Source organism: Haliotis rubra, unplaced genomic scaffold, assembly GCF_003918875.1.
Source record: "Haliotis rubra isolate DU_JTF1 unplaced genomic scaffold, ASM391887v1 Scf1792, whole genome shotgun sequence".
Taxonomy (NCBI): domain Eukaryota; kingdom Metazoa; phylum Mollusca; class Gastropoda; order Lepetellida; family Haliotidae; genus Haliotis; species Haliotis rubra.
Genome location: NW_025765772.1, coordinates 35,711 through 60,301, shown reverse-complemented (window position 1 = coordinate 60,301; position 24,591 = coordinate 35,711). Strand labels below are relative to the sequence as shown.

Here is a 24,591-nt window from a genome sequence, read left to right as displayed (position 1 = left end):
ATCTGCCCAACGGGGGTATACAGAGAATCTCACCGAAGTGTCTACTGATATCAATTATATCAACACGGGTTGATAAAGTTACACATATAATTTTTACTTTTATCAACGAGTGTTGATATATTTGATATCAGAAGGCACGAGGGTGAGATTCTATTTATCATCAAAAATCACTCTTCATTAGTTTTCGATGAAAAATGTACATCTCTGAAAACGAGGTATGATAGCAACTCATTTTCAACTAAGCGCCCGCTATAAGCGCCACAACTCTCGCCGTATCACCTCACGTCTCGCGAGATCAGTTCGTTGAGGGAGAACTCATTACTCTGCTGCCAATTCTAAACTTTTCAATACAAGAAACATATTTAAACATAATATCTGTATTGTGCATGTATTTTGTGCAATCTATCACCTGTCACAAACCTTGTGTAGATCTAATGAAAAAAATATTTATAATCTCTCACAATGTTTTTCCCATTTTTTACAACTTGGGTCTGTCTCGCCATACCACGCATCTTATCTGCCTGTATATGGCAGCGCTCACTAAAATCATAACCGCACCAACACATAAACAAAAATTCAAAAATCTATTTATCATTCATATTTTAACGGCTACAAACCAGTGTATCATCACCATGAAAAAATCAGCATGTGTTAAGAAGGGGGTTGTAAAGGTATACTTATTATTCTGTCACACACTTCAGCATATTGTTACAGATAATGTATACCATATATTTACGGTGTTTTTTTACGGTTATTCAAACACGTATATTCGCGTGTATATACGTCTTTGGTCTAAACGTTCTTACGTTTCTAAACGTTTTTACGCCGACGTGTCCCACGAGTGTATATGAATCAGTCTAACGTTATGTAATTTCTTTGAACATAATCACTATTACTGCTTGCCCGATATAAATTTTACTGCACTCGGGTTTCGTATACTGGAAATAATTACCCACGGTCACACTAGCCTACTGTCAAGTGTACCACTATGACGTCGCCATTAATGAAAATATGATATAATGGGGTTTACCCTGCGCTCAATATAATAGCACTTATATGGCTACGTGAACAAGCGTATGTGTGTTGCTTCTTGTACCAGTCAATACTAATGTCTATTTTAGTGAAAGCCCACTCAGTAACCCCTAAAAACGAGCGCAAGGCAGGGTAACAACAAGTAACTTATGTCAACGTCATTTGGTATGACGCGGCCCCATACTGAACCCACTACCTCTACTACTATACCACGGATACGGCCTTTCCTTCCAAAAAGGGAAGAAAGACGCATGTAGCCATGTGAATAACGTTGTAAAGGAAATCTACATACATGCATTTCATGTATTAGTCCACACAGCCACCTTCAGTAAATATACACACAGTAATAGAAGTAATAAAAAGTAAACCTAGTTAGCTAAACAAACAATGAATTAGTTCCAAATTACATGTGTAACATGCGCAAAACAGCTGTTAATGTTATTTGTTACAACATTGTAACATATCAAATACACAATGTTTACCCTTGATTATTGTAGAGGTATAGTGCAACGACGTCACAGTGACCTGTATTTACTTTGATGTCATTTAGCCAATCAGCATGCATTTGAAACCACTGGTCGTGTCCTGCCTTTCTTTGTTTTACCTCCCTATTTCAAGAAGAGTGAGCGTGAACGTTTCCTTTCAAACATATTATGTATATTAAAACTCAGTTATGTACATAATTCTATTATCCCTTAAAATCACCGAAGATGCTGAGTAAATAGTGTAGCATTACAGTAAGGAAGCATTGTAGCCTTACAATAAGTACTGTAGCATAACAGTTAGTACTGTAGCATAACGGTTAGTACTGTAGCATAACAGTTAGTACTGTAGCATAACAGTTAGTACTGTAGCATAACAGTTAGTACTGTAGCATAACAGTTAGTACTGTAGCATAACGGTTAGTACTGTAGCATAACAGTTAGTACTGTAGCATAACAGTTAGTACTGTAGCATAACAGTTAGTACTGTAGCATAACAGTTAGTACTGTAGCATAACAGTTAGTACTGTAGCATAACAGTTAGTACTGTAGCATAACAGTTAGTACTGTAGCATAACAGTTAGTACTGTAGCATAATGGTTAGTACTGTAGCATTACAGTAAGGAAGGATTGTAGCCTTACAACAGTTAGTACTGTAGCATAACGGTTAGTACTGTATCATTACAGTAAGGAAGGATTGTAGCCTTACAACAGTTAGTACTGTAGCATAACGGTTAGTACTGTAGCATTACAGTAAGGAAGGATTGTAGCCTTACAATAAGTACTGTAGCATAACAGTTAGTACTGTAGCATAACAGTTAGTACTGTAGCATAACAGTTGGTACTGTAGCATAACGGTTAGTACTGTAGCATTACAGTAAGGAAGGATTGTAGCCTTACAACAGTTAGTACTGTAGCATAACAGTTAGTACTGTAGCATTACAGTAAGGAAGGATTGTAGCCTTACAATAAGTACTGTAGCATAACGGTTAGTACTGTAGCATAACAGTTGGTACTGTAGCATAACGGTTAGTACTGTAGCATTACAGTAAGGAAGGATTGTAGCCTTACAATAAGTACTGTAGCATAACAGTTAGTACTGTAGCATTACAGTAAGGAAGGATTGTAGCCTTACAATAAGTACTGTAGCATAACGGTTAGTACTGTATCATTACAGTAAGGAAGGATTGTAGCCTTACAATAAGTACTGTAGCATAACAGTTAGTACTGTAGCATAACAGTTAGTACTGTAGCATAACGGTTAGTACTGTAGCATTACAGTAAGGAAGGATTGTAGCCTTACAATAAGTACTGTAGCATAACAGTTAGTACTGTAGCATTACAGTAAGGAAGGATTGTAGCCTTACAATAAGTACTGTAGCATAACAGTTAGTACTGTAGCATTACAGTAAGGAAGGATTGTAGCCTTACAACAGTTAGTACTGTAGCATAACAGTTAGTACTGTAGCATAACAGTTGGTACTGTAGCATAACGGTTAGTACTGTAGCATTACAGTAAGGAAGGATTGTAGCCTTACAACAGTTAGTACTGTAGCATAACAGTTAGTACTGTAGCATTACAGTAAGGAAGGATTGTAGCCTTACAACAGTTAGTACTGTAGCATAATAGTTAGTACTGTAGCATTATAGAATAATAAGGCTTGGTGCAACTCCAATAGAATCAAAGGAATGTCTATGCGGAACATTTGCTCACGGCATTATGAAACATGTTTTTATGTCATGCCAGCATAACTTAGTAGAAAGGAATTCTCTATTTGAAAGAATCTGTGATACTCTTGACATAGACATTTTTGTTAAAATGTGGATGGAACACGATGATGTATTCGTGTCATTCCTCCTCGGAGGTATACCTGACCACTGTAAGGATGTACTGGATTATAATGTTTGGTCAGAACTGGTGGTAATGATTAGTCTCTCTGTTCGCAGTTGGGAGAGCATACTCCGGCAATGCTCATAGATACCTTCAGTTCTTTCACAATTGAATATTACTGTATAATATAAGTACTAATAATTAGAAAGTTTTATGTACTGTTGTTTACCATACAAATGTAATCTTGTAATTTTATGGAGGAAATAAAGAATATCTATCTATCTAACAGTTAGTACTGTAGCATAACAGTTAGTACTGTAGCATTACAGTAAGGGTTGTAGCATTACATTAAGGGCTGCACATAGCATTACAGTAAGGAAGCACCGTAGCAGTACAGGAAGCACCGTACCATTACAGTAAGCGCCGTAGCATTACAGTAAGCACCGTAGATGGTACAGTACGCACCGTAGCATTACAGTAAGCACTGTAGCATTACAGTAAGCACCGTAGCATTACAGTAAGCACCGCAGTATTACAGTAAGCACCCTAGATGGTACAGTACGCACCGTAGCGGTACAGTAAGCACCGTAGCGGTACAGTAAGCACCGTAGCATTACAGTAAGCACTGTAGCAATACAGTAAGCACCCTAGATGGTACAGTACGCACTGTAGCATTACAGTAAGCACTGTAGCACTACAGTAAGCACTGTAGCAATACAGTAAGCACCCTAGATGGTACAGTACGCACCGTAGCATTACAGTAAGCACTGTAGCATTACAGTAAGCACCGTAGCATTACAGTAAGCACCGTAGCATTACAGTAAGCACGGTAGCGGTACAGTAAGCACTGTAGCATTACATTAAGCACTGTAGCATTACATTAAGCACTGTAGCATTACAGTAAGCACTGTAGCATTACAGTAAGCACCGTAGCATTACAGTAAGCACTGTAGCATTACAGTAAGCACTGTAGCATTACAGTAAGCACTGTAGCATTACATTAAGCACTGTAGCATTACATTAAGCACTGTAGCATTACATTAAGCACTGTAGCATTACAGTAAGCACTGTAGCATTACAGTAAGCACTGTAGCATTACAGCACTACAGTAAGCACTGTAGCATTACATTAAGCACAGCATTAAGCACTGTAGCATTACAGTAAGCACTGTAGCATTACAGTAAGCACTGTAGCATTACATTAAGCACTGTAGCATTACAGTAAGCACTGTAGCATTACAGTAAGCACTGTAGCATTACATTAAGCACTGTAGCATTACAGTAAGCACTGTAGCATTACAGTAAGCACTGTAGCATTACATTAAGCACTGTAGCATTACAGTAAGCACTGTAGCATTGCAGTAAGCACTGTAGCATTGCAGTAAGCACCATAGCATTACAGTAAGCATCCTAGATGGCACAGTAAGCACCGTAGCATTACAGTAAGCACCGTAGATGGAACAGTACGCACCGCAGCATTACAGTAAGCACTGTAGCATTGCAGTAAGCACTGTGGCATTACAGTAAGTACCGTAGCGTTACAGTATTGTTACATCAAGGGCTGGGCGGGAGGGCACACAGCTATACAAACTTGTCAAACCCGTATATATATTTTAGTTTTATTTAGTTAGTATTGTAATACTCTTTCCAGTATCATAATAGTTCGTTTCATGTGTTGATATAGAACAATCCAGTCCCTGAATACAAACGAAAACGGGCGAATGCCAGGAAAAGAATGGGGAGATTGAGGCAAAGGGTATGTTTTTTAACTTTAAGACACTGTCTACGTATATTTATGTTGTGCTAATCACTAAGTTTGTGTTCGTATTCGTTCATGCCCTTCGTTCATGCCCTATAAAGTTTACATTTTATAAGCTTCCCTAGAGAATACATATTTTTCTATATGAAATAAATACAATATATTCAAATTCTTTATCATTGTTGTTTTACTTGCCTTACTTTACATTAAGGTGCGGAATTTTGGTAAAATTCAAGGGATGCCACAAATGGCCCTTGTGCACCTCACAACCGAGGGAACATTGAAGGTTGTTGGTATGCTTTTTTTACATTTCATCTGAAATCATATCCAGATTGTTAATGTCGAATAGCCTGACATGCCGTCTTGGGTGTACACAAATAGAGCTCTCGTCAATGCTGAACTTCTTAATTACTGATATAGTATTTAAAAACAAAGTATATGTGCTAATATAAAAAAACCGTTTCGCTCAATTGAAATAACATTTCGTTCCCATATTGTAATATATATTATACATAAGTAAGTGGACTATCTATTGAAAAAACTCGCGTCTCATCGCTTTACCATAAAATACAATCACTTAAAGCTTTTTAATGCCTTTTAACTTAATTATATTAAAACAGGACACCAAGATATGGTTGAGGCTGTTGGCCGCAGCAACCTGGTTAACATACTGAATATTGCACCGGTAGCGCCCGCTACCACTCAGGAAGGTACGTGCTCTCACTCCTCATACTTTACTTACAGTAAGAGCATAACATATATCATGTTAAATACCACCTTATTTAATTTGAAATATTTTTAGAGGAAAAAGTCGACCTTCGACGTATATCCATGGCGGTGGACTACGCCGACGTCCGGGACGTCCACCTATTAAGACGAGCGGTCACTCAGGTCACAATTGACAAAGGTAAAGTCTGTGCGTTTTGGGTGCGTGCGTGCATGCTTGTGTATCGTCACACATAAGAAAACATTATTCAGTATTATATATACCATATCATTCGAATTACCTGCGATGTAACATATATGATATAATCTATCCTGTTGTTCCCAGGTGCCAAGGGATCCCGATGTATTTGGGGAAACGAAGGCCTTCGGCCTTCTTGGTGGCCTGAGGGTGTGCCGTTTGTGGCGCCCTCAGCAACACACACGGACGATGGTATGCTTTTCACACAAATCTCCTTATCTCAAACTTTTACTCAGGAATGGAAATTATGTAAAGTCCACTTCTTTCCCAGAATGAAAATCGATGTTAATTAAGGTCATGTACTAATAATCTCAAGTACATGACCTTTTAATGGAAAACAACTTCTGCATAACAGCCACCTAATCACGTACCCAGAAGTAGCACTGGTACGTCCTTACCAGCAATAGACAGTTGTCTCCATGTCCTTCCAACGCATACCACATGCCTCGCAAAGAATCAATAAGTACTTTTTTCCAACTGTATCCTTAAGAATTCATATGGAAATAAATATAGCAATGAGCAATGATATATTTAGTTAATGTTCTTCTCAACACGGTCCTCGCTGTAGTCCGCACACAGTATATAGTGCTACTGAGAAACATGTTATTGCTTTCATGTGGATGCTTCGTGTAGAAGTCGTCAATAAGGGGCATTAACACGATTGTTGAAGAAGGGGGGTTCAATGCAACCTGTATCATATGTATTATTTATTCAAAAAATAATAAAAGTGTTTTTGTAATTATATTGTGTCATTCTAAAAGTTGTTTTCAGTGATTAAGTTGTAAATAATATTCATGCTCATGCATATTGGTTACACTTTACAATTATAGAAACAAATAAGGTGTTAATAATCACAATAATCTTCGATCTCAGCTGGCACTAAACATCGGCTGCAGACGGCATCCAACCTCAGACATATCATGTGCAGCTGGAAACGCCACGTGATATCGGTAATATACATGATATATTATATTCTTTTTCTGAAAACCATAAATTAAAGTATATTTTAAATTATCTCTCTAGCCGAGTTATAGTTCAGGAGCCTGTCTTAAGGGTTCTCCCTCACGGGCCTTGTTTTGAGTAACTTTCATTGTTGACAAATTACGAACGGAAATTGATTCTATTTATTCCTTTTTCAGAAACTTAATTCTAGCGGTTATGTCAATTCGGCCGATAGCCATGAAGTGGTATTATCTCTGTATTTGCGTTGTTTGTTGAAGTTTCTATTTAATGGTTCCTTTTCCTTTCAGTTTTCACAATACTAACCAACATATCTCTAGAGCACTGTCTTGATATAGACGTGACTCACCTACACCATCACTCCAGCGTGCAATGTACACAATACTCCATTAACTGTAGGTAACTTTTACATTGTGCAGGTAATCCGCCCAATATCAATCTGGCAACTTTGCTAATTTCCAAAGTTCTTACCCCGAAACTCTCGATCAGATTTCCACAGTTCTTAATTGTTCTTAATTGTTCTTAATTGAGCAAAACATATTAGGTTTTTTTAGTTTATATACTTTGAATGTACATCAAACATAATCATTTTTGTATGTTTTGTTAGATAAGAAAACAATGCAAACAATGACATTAAAATATATTATGGAATATTAGGGTTATAGTTTGTGTCTTTCCTTGGTGTTCTCACTATGCGCAGCTAACAAGAGCATCTGTACTTCAATAGACTGACTGACTGAGTTTAGTTTTACGCCGCTTTTAGCAATATTCCAGCAATATCACGGCGGGGGACACCAGAAATGGGCTTAACACATTGTGCCCATGTGGGGAATCGAACCCGGGTCTTCGCAATGACTAGTCAACGCTTTAACCACTAGGCTACCCCATCGCCCGGTTCAATAGAACATGTCATATCATATATTGAATAGCTGGTAGCTACTCATCAGAGTTGCCAATGTCTACAATTATGTTTCTTATTTTATAGTTTATACACTAACTTCGTTATGTAATGAATCAATAATTTTTGAATGATATAAAGTTAATTGTAATAATTTCAACATTTAATTGAATTGTTTACCACTAAGTGCATTTCGGCACCCATATTCAAAGTAAATTATCCTCACATTACATATTTTTTTGTCTTATAGCTTTGTGTCTAATGGCTATATTTATATTTTAGCTTGAACAGATAATCAACAAGAACCTAGTAAGTAAAATCATTCATAACAACAAAGCATTAAAGCATATATTCATTGTGCGTCAGAAAGGTAACAGGTCAATAAAACAATCTGCCATGTAATAAACATCACATACATCCATGTTGCATCTGGAATTCTGCTGATTTTTTTTGTATTTGTACCACATATTAAATGCCTGCTTCAATTACAATGCAAGTAATAAACACACAGGATCAATGCCATGTGGCCTTCACAAATCTCATTTACCCGTTTACTGCTTGTTGATGAACTTATGGCGCTTACAGGTGTAGTGAGCACGTTTCCTTACCTAAACAGTGAGATGTTTCTGATAAATACACAGTACCAATGGAAAGTGGCGCTTACAGCTGTAGAGTGTCCGTTTTCTGATTTATAAGCGCCACACAGGTGCACTGTTTGCCAAAAGTGAGATGTTTATAATAAATACACTTCATGTATCACATGTGGCGCTAACAGCTGTAGAGTGTCCGTTTTCTGACTTATAAGCGCCACACAGGTGCACTGTTTGCCAAAAGTGAGATGGTTCTGATAAATACACTTCATCAATCACATGTGGCGCTTACAGCTGTAGAGTGCCCGTTTTCTGACTTAAGCGCCACACAGGCACACTGTTTGCCAAAAGTGAGATGGTTCTGATAAAAACACTTCATCAATCACATGTGGCGCTTACAGCTGTAGAGTGCCCGTTTTCTGACTTAAGCGCCATAAACGTATACAGCATGGTAACAGGCGCCCAGAGTAACTATACAAGATCAGTGACCTGTAGCAAGTCCTTCTTGAACTAGTTTCAACTCGTGTCGTATATGAAACTTAACGAATACCATCTAACATGCTACCAGGAACCTCTCAATGACACACCCTTGTTTTCCCACTCGTAGCCACCAGCCGAAAGTATAAGCCAGGAATCCAACGAGAAATGCTGCGGCTTGGAGAGCGCCATGAGAAAGGTAGATTTAGACAGGAACATTTGCTTAAACCTACCCCGTCATTATCCTCCAACCTACTCACATAGAAGGGATGCGTCCCAAAAGGTTTAGACACTTTGTAAATGCAGGCACGTGGTGCTTACAACTGTAGAGTTCCCGTTTTCTGACTTAAGCGCCTCACATGTACACTGTTTGCCAAAAGTGAGATGGTTCTGATAAATACACTTCATCAATCACAGGGGCGGTGGGGTAGTCTAGTGGTTAAAGCGTTGGCTCGTCATGCCGAAGACCCGGGTTCGAATCCCCACATGGGTACAATGAGTGAGGCCCATTTCTGGTGTCCCCCGCCGTGATATTGCTGGAATATTGCTAAAAGCGGCGTAAAACCAAACTCAGTCAGTCAGTCATCAATCACATATGGCGTTTACAGCTGTAGAGTGCCCGTTTTCTGACTTAAGCGCCTCACAGGTACACTGTTTGCCAAAAGTGAGATGGTTCTCATGAATACACTTCATCAATCACATGTGGCGCTTACAGCTGTAGAGTGCCCGTTTTCTGACTTAAGCGCCACACAGGTACACTGTTTGCCAAAAGTGAGATGGTTCTCATGAATACACTTCATCAATCACATGTGGCGCTTACAGCTGTAGAGTGCCCGTTTTCTGACTTAAGCGCCACACAGGTACACTGTTTGCCAAAAGTGAGATGGTTCTGATAAATACACTTCATCAATCACATGTGGCGCTTACAGCTGTAGAGTGCCCGTTTTCTGACTTAAGCGCCACACAGGCACACTGTTTGCCAAAAGTGAGATGGTTCTGATAAAAACACTTCATCAATCACATGTGGCGCTTACAGCTGTAGAGTGCCCGTTTTCTGACTTAAGCGCCATAAACGTATACAGCATGGTAACAGGCGCCCAGAGTAACTATACAAGATCAGTGACCTGTAGCAAGTCCTTCTTGAACTAGTTTCAACTCGTGTCGTATATGAAACTTAACGAATACCATCTAACATGCTACCAGGAACCTCTCAATGACACACCCTTGTTTTCCCACTCGTAGCCACCAGCCGAAAGTATAAGCCAGGAATCCAACGAGAAATGCTGCGGCTTGGAGAGCGCCATGAGAAAGGTAGATTTAGACAGGAACATTTGCTTAAACCTACCCTGTCATTATCCTCCAACTTACTCACATAGAAGGGATGCGTCCCAAAAGGTTTAGACACTTTGTAAATGCAGGCACGTGGCGCTTACAACTGTAGAGTGCCCGTTTTCTGACTTAAGCGCCTCACATGTACACTGTTTGCCAAAAGTGAGATGGTTCTGATAAATACACTTCATCAATCACAGGGGCGGTGGGGTAGTCTAGTGGTTAAAGCGTTGGCTCGTCACGCCGAAGACCCTGGTTCGAATCCCCACATGGGTACAATGAGTGAGGCCCATTTCTGGTGTTCCCCGCCGTGATATTGCTGGAATATTGCTAAAAGCGGCGTAAAACCAAACTCAGTCAGTCAGTCATCAATCACATATGGCGTTTACAGCTGTAGAGTGCCCGTTTTCTGACTTAAGCGCCACACAGGTACACTGTTTGCCAAAAGTGAGATGGTTCTGATAAATACACTTCACCAATCACATGTGGCGCTTACAACTGTAGAGTGCCCGTTTTCTGACTTAAGCGCCTCACAGGTACACTGTTTGCCAAAAGTGAGATGGTTCTGATAAATACACTTCATCAATCACATGTGGCGCTTACAGCTGTAGAGTGCCCGTTTTCTGACTTAAGCGCCTCACAGGTACACTGTTTGCCAAAAGTGAGATGGTTCTGATAAAAACACTTCATCAATCACATGTGGCGCTTACAACTGTAGAGAGCCCGTTTTCTGACTTAAGCGCCACACAGGTACACTGTTTGCCAAAAGTGAGGTTGTTCTGATAAATACACTTCATCAATTACATGTGGCGCTTACAGCTGTCGAGTGCCCGTTTTCTGACTTAAGCGCCACACAGGTACACTGTTTGCCAAAAGTGAGATGGTTCTGATAAATACACTTCATCAATCACATGTGGCGCTTACAGCTGTAGAGTGCCCGTTTTCTGACTTAAGCGCCTCACAGGTACACTGTTTGCCAAAAGTGAGATGGTTCTGATAAAAACACTTCATCAATCACATGTGGCGCTTACAGCTGTAGAGTGCCCGTTTTCTGACTTAAGCGCCACACAGGTACACTGTTTGCCAAAAGTGAGGTTGTTCTGATAAATACACTTCATCAATCACATGTGGCGCTTACAGCTGTAGAGTGCCCGTTTTCTGACTTAAGCGCCACACAGGTACACTGTTTGCCAAAAGTGAGATGTTTATAATAAATACACTTCACGAATCACATGTGGCGCTTACAGCTGTAGAGCGCCCGTTTTCTGACTTAAGCGCCTCACAGGTACACTGTTTGCCAAAAGTGAGGTTGTTCTGATAAATACACTTCATCAATTACATGTGGCGCTTACAGCTGTCGAGTGCCCGTTTTCTGACTTAAGCGCCACACAGGTACACTGTTTGCCAAAAGTGCAGTTCTGATAAATACACTTCATGAATCACATGTGGTGCTTACAACTGTAGAGTGCCCCTTTTTATAGCTTAAGCGCATCACAGGTACACTGTTTGCCAAAAGTGAGGTGGCTCTAACAGAGAACAAAATTCGAGTAAACGCGTTTTAAGAGTCATATTTTTGAAACCTTAGAGCCATATGAAATAGTCTAGAGATTAAACAATCATTTGTATTTTATTCGCCTACAGAATGATCCAAGTGGTGCCATCTCTACAATAGCGGATGGACTCTATTGTATGAAACATTTGGAGGAAATCGAAGAGGGCGGCATCTTTAAATTCCGATTTGCGCCAAATTGTGTGCCCAACACGAGAAGGTATGGTGATAGTAAAGCGAGTTGGTATTCGTATATACTCTTGCATTGTTTCAACTGAATATAACGGTTATTTTTTACATAATTAGGTGTGTGCGCAGCATACGGCCTACAATGACATCCAATCATGCAACATGGTCACACGTGTGAACTGATCTGTATCCACTCTCTAAGGACATGGTTGTGCCGTAAAGTCGAACATTATCACTATAACTATACTGTTTAGACATCTCTTAGTATTAGGACAAAAATGAATCAAGTCACTATATTTTCCTACAGGCAATTTGTCGAGGTACCCTCTTCAAAGGTGGCATGTGGGGAGGGGAGCTCACTTTGGGAAGTATTCGGAGGATTCCCCGATGTTCTTGTTCTGGCCACCTTCGCACATGGCTTTGTGCACAAGGAGCATTACGCTCAACAGGTGAGTATTTACCAAAAGCCAAAAGTCCTTTGTAAATGAGACATTCTAAATATCAACAGCTCACTTTTTGCGTAATATTGATACCATTCGCCGCTCGGTAATTCGTGCTTTTTATGTCGTTAGTTGAACTTATTCACGAAGGAATAAGCACAAGATGTAAATTTTGCCGAAGCACATGTTTTTGGCCGAAATATTTGTACACACATTGACGTACATGTCCAATATATTATCAGTTCATCAAGTTGGGCGAAACAGCCGAATCGTTGGGCGAGCGTTTCGGCATCCGTGCCTCCACTGAACAGTCGGTGGAGGATGTGATAGCAGCAGCAACGGAAAGGATCCTAGCTGGTCCCAGCATGCCCAGTGAGTATTTAAACAATTATGTTTAGTTTTCCATTATGTTGATGACATCTGTGTATATATTTTCTAGGTCTCACTGGTACCTACTTGCAGTGGCACGAGAGAATGCATGGTTTGCTACAAGTAGTACCAATGCCATTTGTGTATATATTTTACTGGCAGTGGCACCAGAGAATGCATGGGTTACTACGAGTAGTACCAATGCCATCTGTGTCTAATTTTCTAGGACTCACTGGTACCTACTTGCAGTGGCACCAGAGAATGCATGGGTTACTACAAGAAGTACCAATGTTGATAACTAATGCATATAAATTAAACTTTATATTGCTGTTCAATTAATCTTTTCAATAAATGTCCCATGTTGTTGTTATATATGAATGATTAACTGAAGTTGACTCAATTTCATAAGCGTATTAGTATAAAATATTAGGAGCTATTCGTAACTTTGTTTCCTTTCATCTGTGTATCTGTAATGAACAATGGTTAGGGTGACTTTGCAGTGTACGGACCTATCTGAAAGCGTTCAAAGTTTTATGAACTTTCCCCAGTCTTGGTGTTGGATTACTTCTAAGCGGGGCGTTATAAAGCTTAAACAACCACTCACTGAACTAACTTCTGCAATCCAGACATCGGAACCATTATGCTCATTGCTGGGGCTCTAAAGAGGGAGGTGATCGTGCACCTGGAGGATAGAAAAATTTCAGCACCACCGTGCACATGTTTGGACTTCTTTGACGGAAAGGAGGTGCATGTGTACGTGGACAGAGGCGGAAGGGCATACCATCTGACGACAAAAACTGGTGATGGTATAGAAACAAAACTGTAGTCTTGGAAATTTAAATACTTGCAATGTTTGTTTGCTTGACATTTAATGCCGCACTGAGCAATATGTCAGTTTTAAGATGGTGGTATGTAAATAATCGAGTCTGGACAAGACAATCATCACTGTTTATGCTACTCGCCTATTAGAATTATGTATTCATAATTATGTTGCATGAAGATCCTTTCAGCAGATAACGTTGTTGAAATTGAAAGGGTTTTGTAACTTTTAGTTAAGGTTTATGCAGCGATATATGAAACAAGAGATTCCAGCTGTATACCTTACTCACTGTACAATGGCGTCTCTTGTTGCAGAAAAGACCAACATCATGAAGGAGGCGAACAGGTATGTACTAGGTAGTTATTAACATGTCAATCAAGAGTAATAATGACTAGATGTAACTAAACATACAAAAGTAAAGAGAAATTTTCATGATTAGTTTATTCCGTGACCAGTTTATAACCAGCATGATAACCTTGACTTTATTCCTGCTGCAGATTTGAAACAGAAGATCCTGACAGAAGGTGGGCAAATTTCGAAAACACATAAACTGCCACTGCATACGGCCTGACCTAATTCATATAATGCTTAACAGACAAATATAACATTTTAGAAGAATGAAAGAACTTACATCTCAAAGTCTTTGATAATTGTTCCAAAGTTCCAAATCCTGCTTTTGTCGAGACGATTCCGGCCATAAAGAAAATCCTCTAAATAAATGTTAAAGAGAAAACTTGACCCAAGGAGGAAGGCTTCAGGGACAATAAATATATGCAACTATCTTTTTCAGAGTCATACTATATAAGAGACTTTTCGTAACAGCAACAGAACTCCGAGCTGTTTTGGCTAATGAATGGCTTGACGACCATGTCGTCGACACATGTCTTTGGTAACTATCTGCTTTGTTAAAAGAGAAAATATATTGGAAATATACCAGCATAAAGATTAACTTTCAGTACAAGTTAGCAAACACTTACAAAACATAAGAGATCCCTTTACTCAAAACCGACCAAAACATTGCATATCATTGTGCAATTCTATTCCAAAGTTCACTTAGGTATCGTTCTGGTGTATTAAGTCTTGGAGGTTGTCATTTATGAAAATATAATTTAAAACAAACGTTGTTCGACCTTGCCAACTCTTTGAATAGTTCATCTTTGATAAAAGCAAAACATTACAAGCTCTTCAGAAAGATCAACAATTTATCAATATTTTATTGTACATTTAGCATCTTCAAAGACGAAAAAGACGCCCAGACGGTGGTCATGCTGGCAACCACGGGGATTCTGCTCCAAGCTAAAACACCACAGTACCAGTCAGTATTTGTTTCGCGAACATCTTGTGTCATCACTAATTTACAGTGATCTTTTACTACCATGTATATATTGTTTGTTGCTATTTTGAGTACGCCCAAGGAAGTTTGGCAGATAAGCAAACTCATTATTCTTTAGCGTTGACTATCGTGTATGATCGTAACTAGGTCGATGTTACCCAAAGTTCACTCATGAACTACAAACTAAATGTTTGGGCCGAGACATTAAGACCCCCATCCCCATCGTTGGCAAATAACCACAACGCATTGTGTCACTGGGCTATTGTGTACATGGATTACATGATCCTTCACGTGAAGATCCTGTCAACACTCCATTGTTTACAGGTCACATCACATGGCAGCACGTGTGTGTCCTATACAAAAACATTTGTTTTTCATATTCAAATTGTGAGTGGCACATGCTAACGGCAGGTCCTTAGATAGAGTCAATTATGTCCATAATTTTCACATAATCAAGACTAGATATTCTCTGACTTTTGATGTTTCACATTTATGATAAAATAGAAAACTGGTTTATGTTAACTTAGAACTTATGTTTTCCAATCTGATATATCTTCTTACTACCTATAACATTTACATCTGAGATTCCCTATTGTACATATGAGCATGACCAATTTCTTTTCTTCTCTTCCTAGGAAATTGAAGAAAATGACATCCTTCCTGGGGAACATGATTGTTCCCATATGCACAGGGTAATCATATGTACCGTATTATTTGTCTTTCATATTCAATTACTGGGAGTGAAAATTACCTAAACAATAATATGTTATTATCACTACCTGTGTGCAGGAATTACTACAGTTAGTACCATTGGCAACTGTGGCTCGTTTTTCTAGGACTCACTGGTACCTACTTTCAGTGGCACCAGAGAATTTCAGTGGCACCAGAGAATGCAGACCTACAAGTAGTATGCATCTGGTATATATTTTACTGGCAGTGGCACCAGAGAATGCATGGGTTACTACAAGTAGTATCAATGCCATCTGAGTATATATTTTACTGGCAGTGGCACCAGAGAATGCATGGGTTACTACAAGTAGTATCAATGCCATCTGAGTATATATTTTACTTGCAGTGGCACCAGAGAATGCATGGGTTACTACAAGTAGTATCAATGCCATCTGAGTATATATTTTACTGGCAGTGGCACCAGAGAATGCATGGGTTACTACAAGTAGTATCAATGCCATCTGAGTATATATTTTACTTGCAGTGGCACCAGAGAATGCATGGGTTACTACAAGTAGTATCAATGCCATCTGAGTATATATTTTACTGGCAGTGGCACCAGAGAATGCATGGGTTACTACAAGTAGTATCAATGCCATCTGAGTATATATTTTACTGGCAGTGGCACCAGAGAATGCATGGGTTACACAAGTAGTATCAATGCCATCTGAGTATATATTTTACTGGCAGTGGCACCAGAGAATGCATGGGTTACTACAAGTAGTATCAATGCCATCTGAGTATATATTTTACTGGCAGTGGCACCAGAGAATGCATGGGTTACTACAAGTAGTACCAATGCCATCTGTGTATATATTTTACTGGCAGTGGCACCAGAGAATGCATGGGTTACTACAAGTAGTACCAATGCCATCTGTGTATCTATTTTCTAGGACTCACTGGTACCTTCTTGCAGTGGGACCAGAGCATGCCTGGGTTCTCTGTTCCATGGGAGGGCGGTACCGGGTGCTAGAGAGGAACATAAAACGGTAACACTCTGCAACATGTAATCTGTTTAATATTTAGCTTCACTTAATGTGTGACAATACATTTATTTATATGTTATTAAGATTACCAAGATTAAACATATCATATATCTATAGCATGTCAGCACTATTCCAGCTATGCAGTTGTGATCAAGTGTTGGTCAGCATGCAAAACCACTAAAACCATGTGCAATAATCCATGTCATCTTTTCGGTTACATGCAACTGGCCAAGCGCCTGACCAATCGATTCTCCACAGTGGTTGGGTTCTTACACCAACAGATAAAGGAAGTAAATGTTAAGACATTTCTGCTCTCATTTCCACATTCATTTCATACACATGAGTATATAAACAATATCAGGAAAATATTCTTTACGAACCTATCAAACGAATGAAGATATCATAATTTCATTGCAGACTACTAGGAAAGACATGTATCTACCCTAAGGTAAAGTTGAAGCTTCAATTCAATGTATTCATCAATTTTACAAAAAGCATATATATACACACCCGAGCATTAATTAAGCACCATATGACATGATGTTGCAGAAAAGTTAGGGTGTAGCCATCAATTTGATCAACCTACAGTTAAAGAAGCTTTATCCATTAACAGGTTTACAAATACCACACATGAAATAATTATTACATTCACTTTTCAAAATAAGGTAACTTGTTTTAGGACGGGAAAACACACGTTTCTGATATAGACAGTTATCCTAATTAAAGTACTACGTAAATTCAATCATGTTTTCGTTTTTAAAATATTATATGCTTGCTCTGCCAAATTATAAATATTATTTTTCGGAAAGTGTGTAGATTTTCATTTCATACAAAATTAACTGGCAAAAATACAGGGTGGTGCTTACTTTCTGCACGGATGTATATCATTAATAATCCAACAGTTTTAACAACAAATTAGAAAGCAATCACATTTAAGATATTTGATGAAATGTATTAATACTTCATTCTCAAAAACGTCTTAAAAAACATGCTGGTGTTTAAAGGTAAATTATCATATCAATAACAATTATAATTTCTAGGTTCCTAAACAGACAAATGGCCGAGACTGTGGCGTGTTCACAGTGATGTATGGTGTGGGTCTACTGAAGGTACACCATCATGTCTGATATTATTAAACAGCAATTTCTCTGAAATAAATCAGTGAGATGAGTCAGTAGTCAAAATAATGTAATTGTTTTTCTTAGTCAGTAAAGGACATTTTACGTTAATCTATTTGAGTAAAATGTGACTATTCTTACATTTACGATTTTTTGGGTTTAATTTGATATGTTAAATGCAGAGTACACCCTCATCCAACACAAAACATTTTCTTGTACAAATTTACAAATTACTAATGAAACTGTTTTGTGCCTTTTAAGGAAAGCAATTGGAGCCAAATACAGTGGCCAACCCTCGTGTCTTGTGACATAGAAGACACGGGGAGACAGCTCATACACGACACGTTAATGAAATGGCGCTGTTGAATACAAACGTGAGTATGCCAGAAAAGGAAAACAATTTATACATATATAACAATGTACAGTGATGGTCCTGTTTGAACAATATTTCAAAATGAAAGTTCTTATTTATAGCGTTGAATACACTTTTGATAGAATTTGGAAGAGGGCAGTATACTGTTTTAGTTTGTTTTCTTGCTTTGCTGCCATTGAGACCATGCTTCGAAACCAAACATAAAATTTACAATGTGACATAAAATGGTCTACATTCATGTATGAAAGCATAGTTCTTAATTTATTCAGTGTAGCATTCCGTTGTTCAGCTACTTGAGTATTCAGGCTTCGGTATTTATTGTACTTTGATAGATTGTATCCATCATGACAACCTGCAAACAAAAAGTAGGTCAATGAATGACTTCAGAATTTTATTATCATAAGAGGTATGTAGCCAGAGACTTATGATGGTTACCAAACCAAAATATGTGAAGTATTGACAATTATGGTACTGTCACAGAACAATGCTGTGCATTCAGACAAGTATTAGGTTACAGGTATACTACCACCAAATGGTTATATTACCAAACATATTGCTGATGAAATAAATAAATTACTGACAAAAGCATGTATGTAAAAAACAATGACATACACACAACATTACTGATTCATGAAAAAGTGCTTTTTAAAGGTATTGGTAAACATTTAATGATTCAAAAGACTAAAACCCTTCATTTGAACTTCTTGTATACTGAAAATTAAAACACAGACAAAGGTACCAGTTCAATGCTTGCCTGATGTTTCAAAGCTTGTGTATACTGCTATTAATATTATGATGCATTACTGTCATGATTTATAATAAATCATAATGAAAACTGACTTTAAAAAAAGAATGGTTACCTTTGTGATTTGGCCAGTGGAATCGGTCAACAACAAACCAGGTGTTTTTGAAAAAAACCTGGATCTCGGTTCATACAATATGCATGCAGGTTACATGCATTGTCATAAATGACCATCTTGGGAGCTGTGAATATAGATATGCTGTTGAAATGTTTTGGTCATTATAGGCATTAAGAAGTTGCGTATTTAAGTAATATCTTTTGTATAAACTCATCTGTTGTCTACACACAGGCGAGGGCTACACCTCACCTTCTCAAACTACATGCAAACTTTGGGCAGGGTGTGTGTACATATACAAGTTTTATTGTCATAGCTAACAGCAAAGTCGTGATTCAATTTAGTTAAGAATTCTGAGAGCAACATTCAAATAACACATACTCTGATCACAAACATCATTTTCTGCATGATAAAACTAGTGGTTTCAGCCATACCAGGGTAGAGAATATATACATGCTGAAAAACAATTGAGTGAACTTTATTTACCCAAGGCTGTAATTATCAATACATGTACAAGACAAGCATGCAATGGCATGAGCTCTCTAGAAACTGAAAGAAGGATATCAACTCACCTTTCTTGAACCGTGTACGGAGAAGGGTGAATGGAACATTTGGGGACTCAGCATCCTGCATCATGCTAAATCCATAGCACACACCTACAAAAGATGTTTTTGTGATTGGATTCTAAGCATTCACCCCAGATTATAACCCTGCATGTTAATCCCATAATTGTGTTATTGGTTTATTAGTTATGGACTAGAAAAACATTGGAATGTTTGTCATTTTTATTACCTTGGGTGACCTTGATATTAATAGAATGTCTTTTGAATGAAATCACCGCAATTAGTATAATGTATTGCAAGTATGATAAAAAATATTCAAGTTTGTATTGAGTTCTATTGCATAAAACTTTATGATGAACTATTTGATGAGACATAAGGCCAAACAACATTCACCATGTTGACAGGATAAAGTGAACAATCCTGGGGTGAGTGAAGGATGACTGCCAGGACTTTTCCTGCAGGGTCCCCTTTGGTTCTTGTCATCCAAAACATATGAGCCTCTCCGGTTGCAGACATTCAGTGATGGAAAGTACTGGGTCCTCATGTCTGGATGTGCTTCTGATTCAGAAATCTATGAAATAATATAAATTACTTTATAAGGTGAAAGTAAAAATCCATTTAGTTATATTTCATGACAAAATATAATGAAAAGTTTATGTATTTCTGGGCTACACAAATTCAAAATTTAATACTAAATGATTCATTAATCAGAAATTCTTGTATCATGGATATGGAAAAGGAATTTCAGGTGCAGATTACTTTCGACGTACTCCATAAAATAACACCTATCAACAAGTAACAACCATTTAACAATTCAAGATGAAGACTGAAATTGCTGTACATGCCTCTAAATCATGTTCATCGACATTCAAAAACTGACCCACATTTTCTACAAAAGCAAGCAACAGGGGACGAACATAAGCAGGAGTTTCTGAAAAATGAGACAGCAGTGAAAAGAGTGTTGGGACTTTATCTTCCAAAATGGCCATGTAAGAGATGTTATGTCTAAAATTTGCCCCTTTAGACTCATCCATGAGAATATCCAAAACAATTTCATCTTCAATATGAATTAAAGCCAACAAAGGATAATCCGAGCTCAAGGTACAAATGATAGAACTGAAGATTTTGGGGCACTTTCCATAATGAAAATTTGAACCAATTTCTGAAAACAAAGGCTCCAAAAAAGGGTGCATATGTGGTCAGCAGCGTCTGAAGCTCCGCCATTTCCTGTTGGGTGAGGATGCGGATTGTAAACTGCCTCAACAGCTTTCTACATCTCTGATTCTTGATAAAGACCCTAGAGCTGAAAGTAGTATAAACACAATTTGCACATAAAGCATTTGTCACAAAAGTAAGTGTTCAAAGTTGGGATCAGCATTGTGACATATAAGCAATGATGTGTGACGTATAATAGCACCTCAGGTTTGGCTGCATCTATGTGAGAATCAACTTGTGTTTAACATCCTGACCATGCTTGATGTGCACTTGGTGACAAGAATTGTAGATATATAGTACTCAATACCATTGCATAGAGTTTTGTTGTGTCATTGTTTCCACCCATGTGCAGTGATCCTGGCATGACTATATAAATAATATAATTCTAGATATAAATGCATATCTATATTAAATCTGTGGATACTTTGTCAACACTAATAATGAAACTGTTGTGTTACTTATCTTCCATCCAGGTTCTGTGGTTCTTCTTGTGGCATCTTCCAGTCCATGTGGGTGTTTTTGATCCCCAGGGTGACACCATCCATAATGACTACCTCTGGTGACTCCCCACAGCAGGGGCACTGGAAGCCCTCCTCATAGGATATATCCAACAAGTCCAAGTATGCATACCATGCATATCGGAATCTTAAAGACAAAGTTAATGTTGTGAATGTTGTGTTGATAATTCATGTTGAAAATATATGAATAATGAAGTTATTGTGTATATGAGGTCAATTTCTGCAATGATGTACCTCTCGTCATGATAAACACTATTAAAAAAATGTTCAAGGTAGATCATCATTTCACACCATCTTGGCTTTAGGCCTGTGTTAATAAATGTTTTGTACAGACATGGATCAGTTTTGGGAGCCGATTCTGAAAATTTAACATAATTTTAGTCATTGTATTGTGACTTCTGAGATTGTTGATACCGATTTGATTGACAAAGGAACTTGTTTCCTTTTTACAGTAGGTGTATGGATATAAAAACTGGGCAAAATACATGAATATATGTATGAATAGACATATTTGGTAACCCCTAACATATTGAATGTTGCATGATTTGACTTGCTGTGCAAGCCATGACAGACAAAATTAGTACCTGTAGTAGGACAATTGGTTACTGAATTCTTGATCACCATTTTCAGCATGCTGCCACACCAATGTTTTATAAAAAGAAGACAGCGTTGTTCTGTAAAATAGAGGAATTTAGATAAGTGCTTTTATCCTACACAACTATATCAACAGAATGATAATGTAATTTTTTAAGTAAAATTGATATTTTATACTTATCCTGACTCATCATCTTTTGCTTATTTCCCTTTCCCTTTCGAATGGTAGTAGAACACTTGAATCCCTTTATGTTCCCGAAGCGGACGTATAAATACTCACCCATGTGTTACCTCCCTTCCTCTTTCCCTCTTTCTGCTGTGAAATCACAAGTGTCTTCAACGGGGAGGTTGGGAGGTCTTGTTCGACATGAGTCAGGATAAGTATAAAAATGTAATTTTTAGAGTAAAATTGATATTTTATACTTATCCTGACTCATGATCTTTTGCTTATAGAATCCGTCGGAATAGGTGGTGGGTCAAGCCACTGGATTCAACAGCTGTCCTTAAATACGTCCTGTATCCCCATGGGAACGCATTTCCTTGGTCATATTCTTCCAACTTAATGCGTAGTAACTCGGGGGACCAATCCTTGTCTTACTTCAATCTCAGACAAGTTGAATCATGCTGATTCGTGTGGTTATAGATAAACTAGTATTCTCCTGTACTAGATATCTTATAACAACCCATAGATTATGAAAAGGTCTTTTTCAAACACAATTTTATACTGTCCACACGTGTAGCTGGAACACTGCTGGGTTCCTGTGGACTTGCTTGGTGTGCGGATGTATCAGTAGGTTCGGCCAATATGGAAGCTGGATTACTGGGCTTCCTAGGTTTTCTATTAGATCTGGGAACCATGCTCTTGCTGGCCAAAGGGCGCGACCAAAGTCAGTTGTAGCCAAATACTTTTGGCAGTAGTATCAGGCGTTTAGTCCTTCCCACGACATGCTCAGTGCATCTGTTGCCCAGGCTTGAGGATCTGGAACTGGTGAGACAAACGTCTGTAGTTGTTTGTTGAACCTCGTGGCAAACAGGTCTATGGAAGGGAATCATATTTCCCTTATGGAGCATCCATTCCGTAGGTGACAGGTGTAGTGGGGGTGGAAGACTCCAGTCGTTCCGAACTCTGACATCAACGTCTGGTACCTCTGGAAGCTCTGGGGCCGCGGCCTCTTCCTGAGTTTCCCCTGTAGTTTACAACACGATGAAAACACGATTCAAAGTCAATATATTTTAACAAGTTTGTACAGATACTATATAATGATTATAGCCAAATCCATACACAGCCTATTTTAAAAGAATAGGCCTAAATAGAAACGGTAAATTGACGTATACGGGACTCCAGTGCTCGCCCAACCATACGCTTGGGCGAAAAGGGAGAGAGCGACAAGTATGGGCACGCCACATGGTACGCTTATGCTGGAAAGAGGAAGGGAGGTAACTCGTGGAGAGTATTGATACGTCCGCTTCGAAACTCCAAGGATTCAAGTGTTCCACTACCAATCGAAAGGGAAAGGGAGATAAAGCAAAAAGATCAGGAGTTAGGATAAGGAAAAATTTGTATATTTATAGCATATGCTGTAGATAATGGCAGGGCAATTACTGCTGCTTTTGAAATATGATTTATGCAACATTTTTTGTGTGAGTTTAACATGTTAACACTCCAGTTTTATCTGAGATTAAATAATGATTGCGCAACTTTCAATGCCCTATGAAATGTAAAAATTCACATATTACCCATCTGTGAGGAACTGTTTGGAATACTGTCGAAAGACTTGGTGTGAAACCATATAGGTTCCCATGTTGAGAACATGCTGATCCCCACCATCAAATTCTTTTGTTCTTTGGCAGTTGCTGCACTGTCTTCAAAAAACTTAACAAATTGAAAAGTTGCTTCATGTTTTCTTATTATACGAATAACATGAATAGCGGTGTCCTCTTACTTAGCCAGATTCTGTCAAAACAGGTCTCTCACATAGCCAGAGGGATTTGGCTGTAAGTTTCAACAAATTGCTCACTTAGTGAGATTAGCAGAAATTTGTAATTAATGTGAGATACTTGTACACTGACATGGCATTATTTGAAGGATTATTTTGAGGATTTGAGGTAATGCCTCAATTGGTGACATTAGTGACATCTGTATTTAAGGAGATACATTGATATGGTATTATTTGAATTCTTTTTGGAGGATTTCAGGAAATACTCAATTAGTGATATTAGTGAAATGATTTTAACTAGTCCAAGATTATTTATGCAAAAATATTTATTATTCCGAGCACAAAGATTTAGGCCTCTGGTTTCAAAAAGACGCAAATTGACTGCACAGATAAATTCAGTACCTATCAAGTTTCACCAATCATTATCTTTTATATGTAACAACTATGATCCTATAAAAAATTTGATTTCTTTCAAACATGGATATAGCATAAATGACGCCCATATGGTAACCTAGAAGTACCTAGATCTAAACATCATATTATTATGAAATCAGTACATAACTTTATTATCACTTTAAAGAATATTTAATCAATCTTAAATTTTCATCTAGCCCTTTGCAGAACTACTAAAGCATTTCTGCTGTATGGATGCTATATTGTATGCTTAATATTGTTTTATG

General features: G+C 38.2%; 2 protein-coding genes and 1 long non-coding RNA gene across 4 annotated transcripts; 2 read left to right on the top strand and 1 right to left on the bottom strand.

Moving 5' to 3' along the window:
- Positions 1-4,511: 4,511 nt before the first annotated feature.
- Positions 4,512-7,529, top strand: LOC124273302. Of its 2 annotated transcripts, none has more exons than XM_046708543.1 (7): positions 4,512-5,100; positions 5,315-5,396; positions 5,724-5,813; positions 5,906-5,994; positions 6,155-6,259; positions 6,941-7,017; positions 7,318-7,529. In XM_046708543.1, exons 1-6 carry the CDS (start codon positions 5,080-5,082, stop codon positions 7,010-7,012), a joined length of 459 nt encoding a protein of 152 aa, XP_046564499.1. In that variant the 5' UTR covers positions 4,512-5,079; the 3' UTR covers positions 7,013-7,017; positions 7,318-7,529. The 2 variants fall into 2 exon arrangements, with proteins under 2 accessions (XP_046564499.1, XP_046564498.1); XM_046708542.1 differs by having other exon boundaries at positions 5,906-6,010.
- Positions 7,213-17,863, top strand: LOC124273296. The gene is made up of 16 exons (XM_046708539.1): positions 7,213-7,254; positions 8,208-8,234; positions 9,123-9,191; positions 10,235-10,303; positions 11,963-12,090; positions 12,367-12,508; positions 12,742-12,871; positions 13,495-13,674; positions 14,003-14,033; positions 14,186-14,212; positions 14,479-14,577; positions 14,917-15,003; positions 15,657-15,713; positions 16,644-16,739; positions 17,154-17,184; positions 17,777-17,863. Exons 3-16 carry the CDS (start codon positions 9,183-9,185, stop codon positions 17,861-17,863), a joined length of 1,173 nt encoding a protein of 390 aa, XP_046564495.1. The 5' UTR covers positions 7,213-7,254; positions 8,208-8,234; positions 9,123-9,182.
- Positions 17,864-21,337: 3,474 nt separating this feature from the next.
- LOC124273303 lies at positions 21,338-23,833 on the bottom strand. Its single transcript, XR_006897609.1, has 3 exons — positions 23,712-23,833; positions 21,965-22,054; positions 21,338-21,507 (listed from the first exon to the last, which is right to left on the bottom strand). It is a non-coding gene; the product is annotated as an uncharacterized LOC124273303 (long non-coding RNA).
- Between the last annotated feature and the right edge of the window lie 758 nt (positions 23,834-24,591).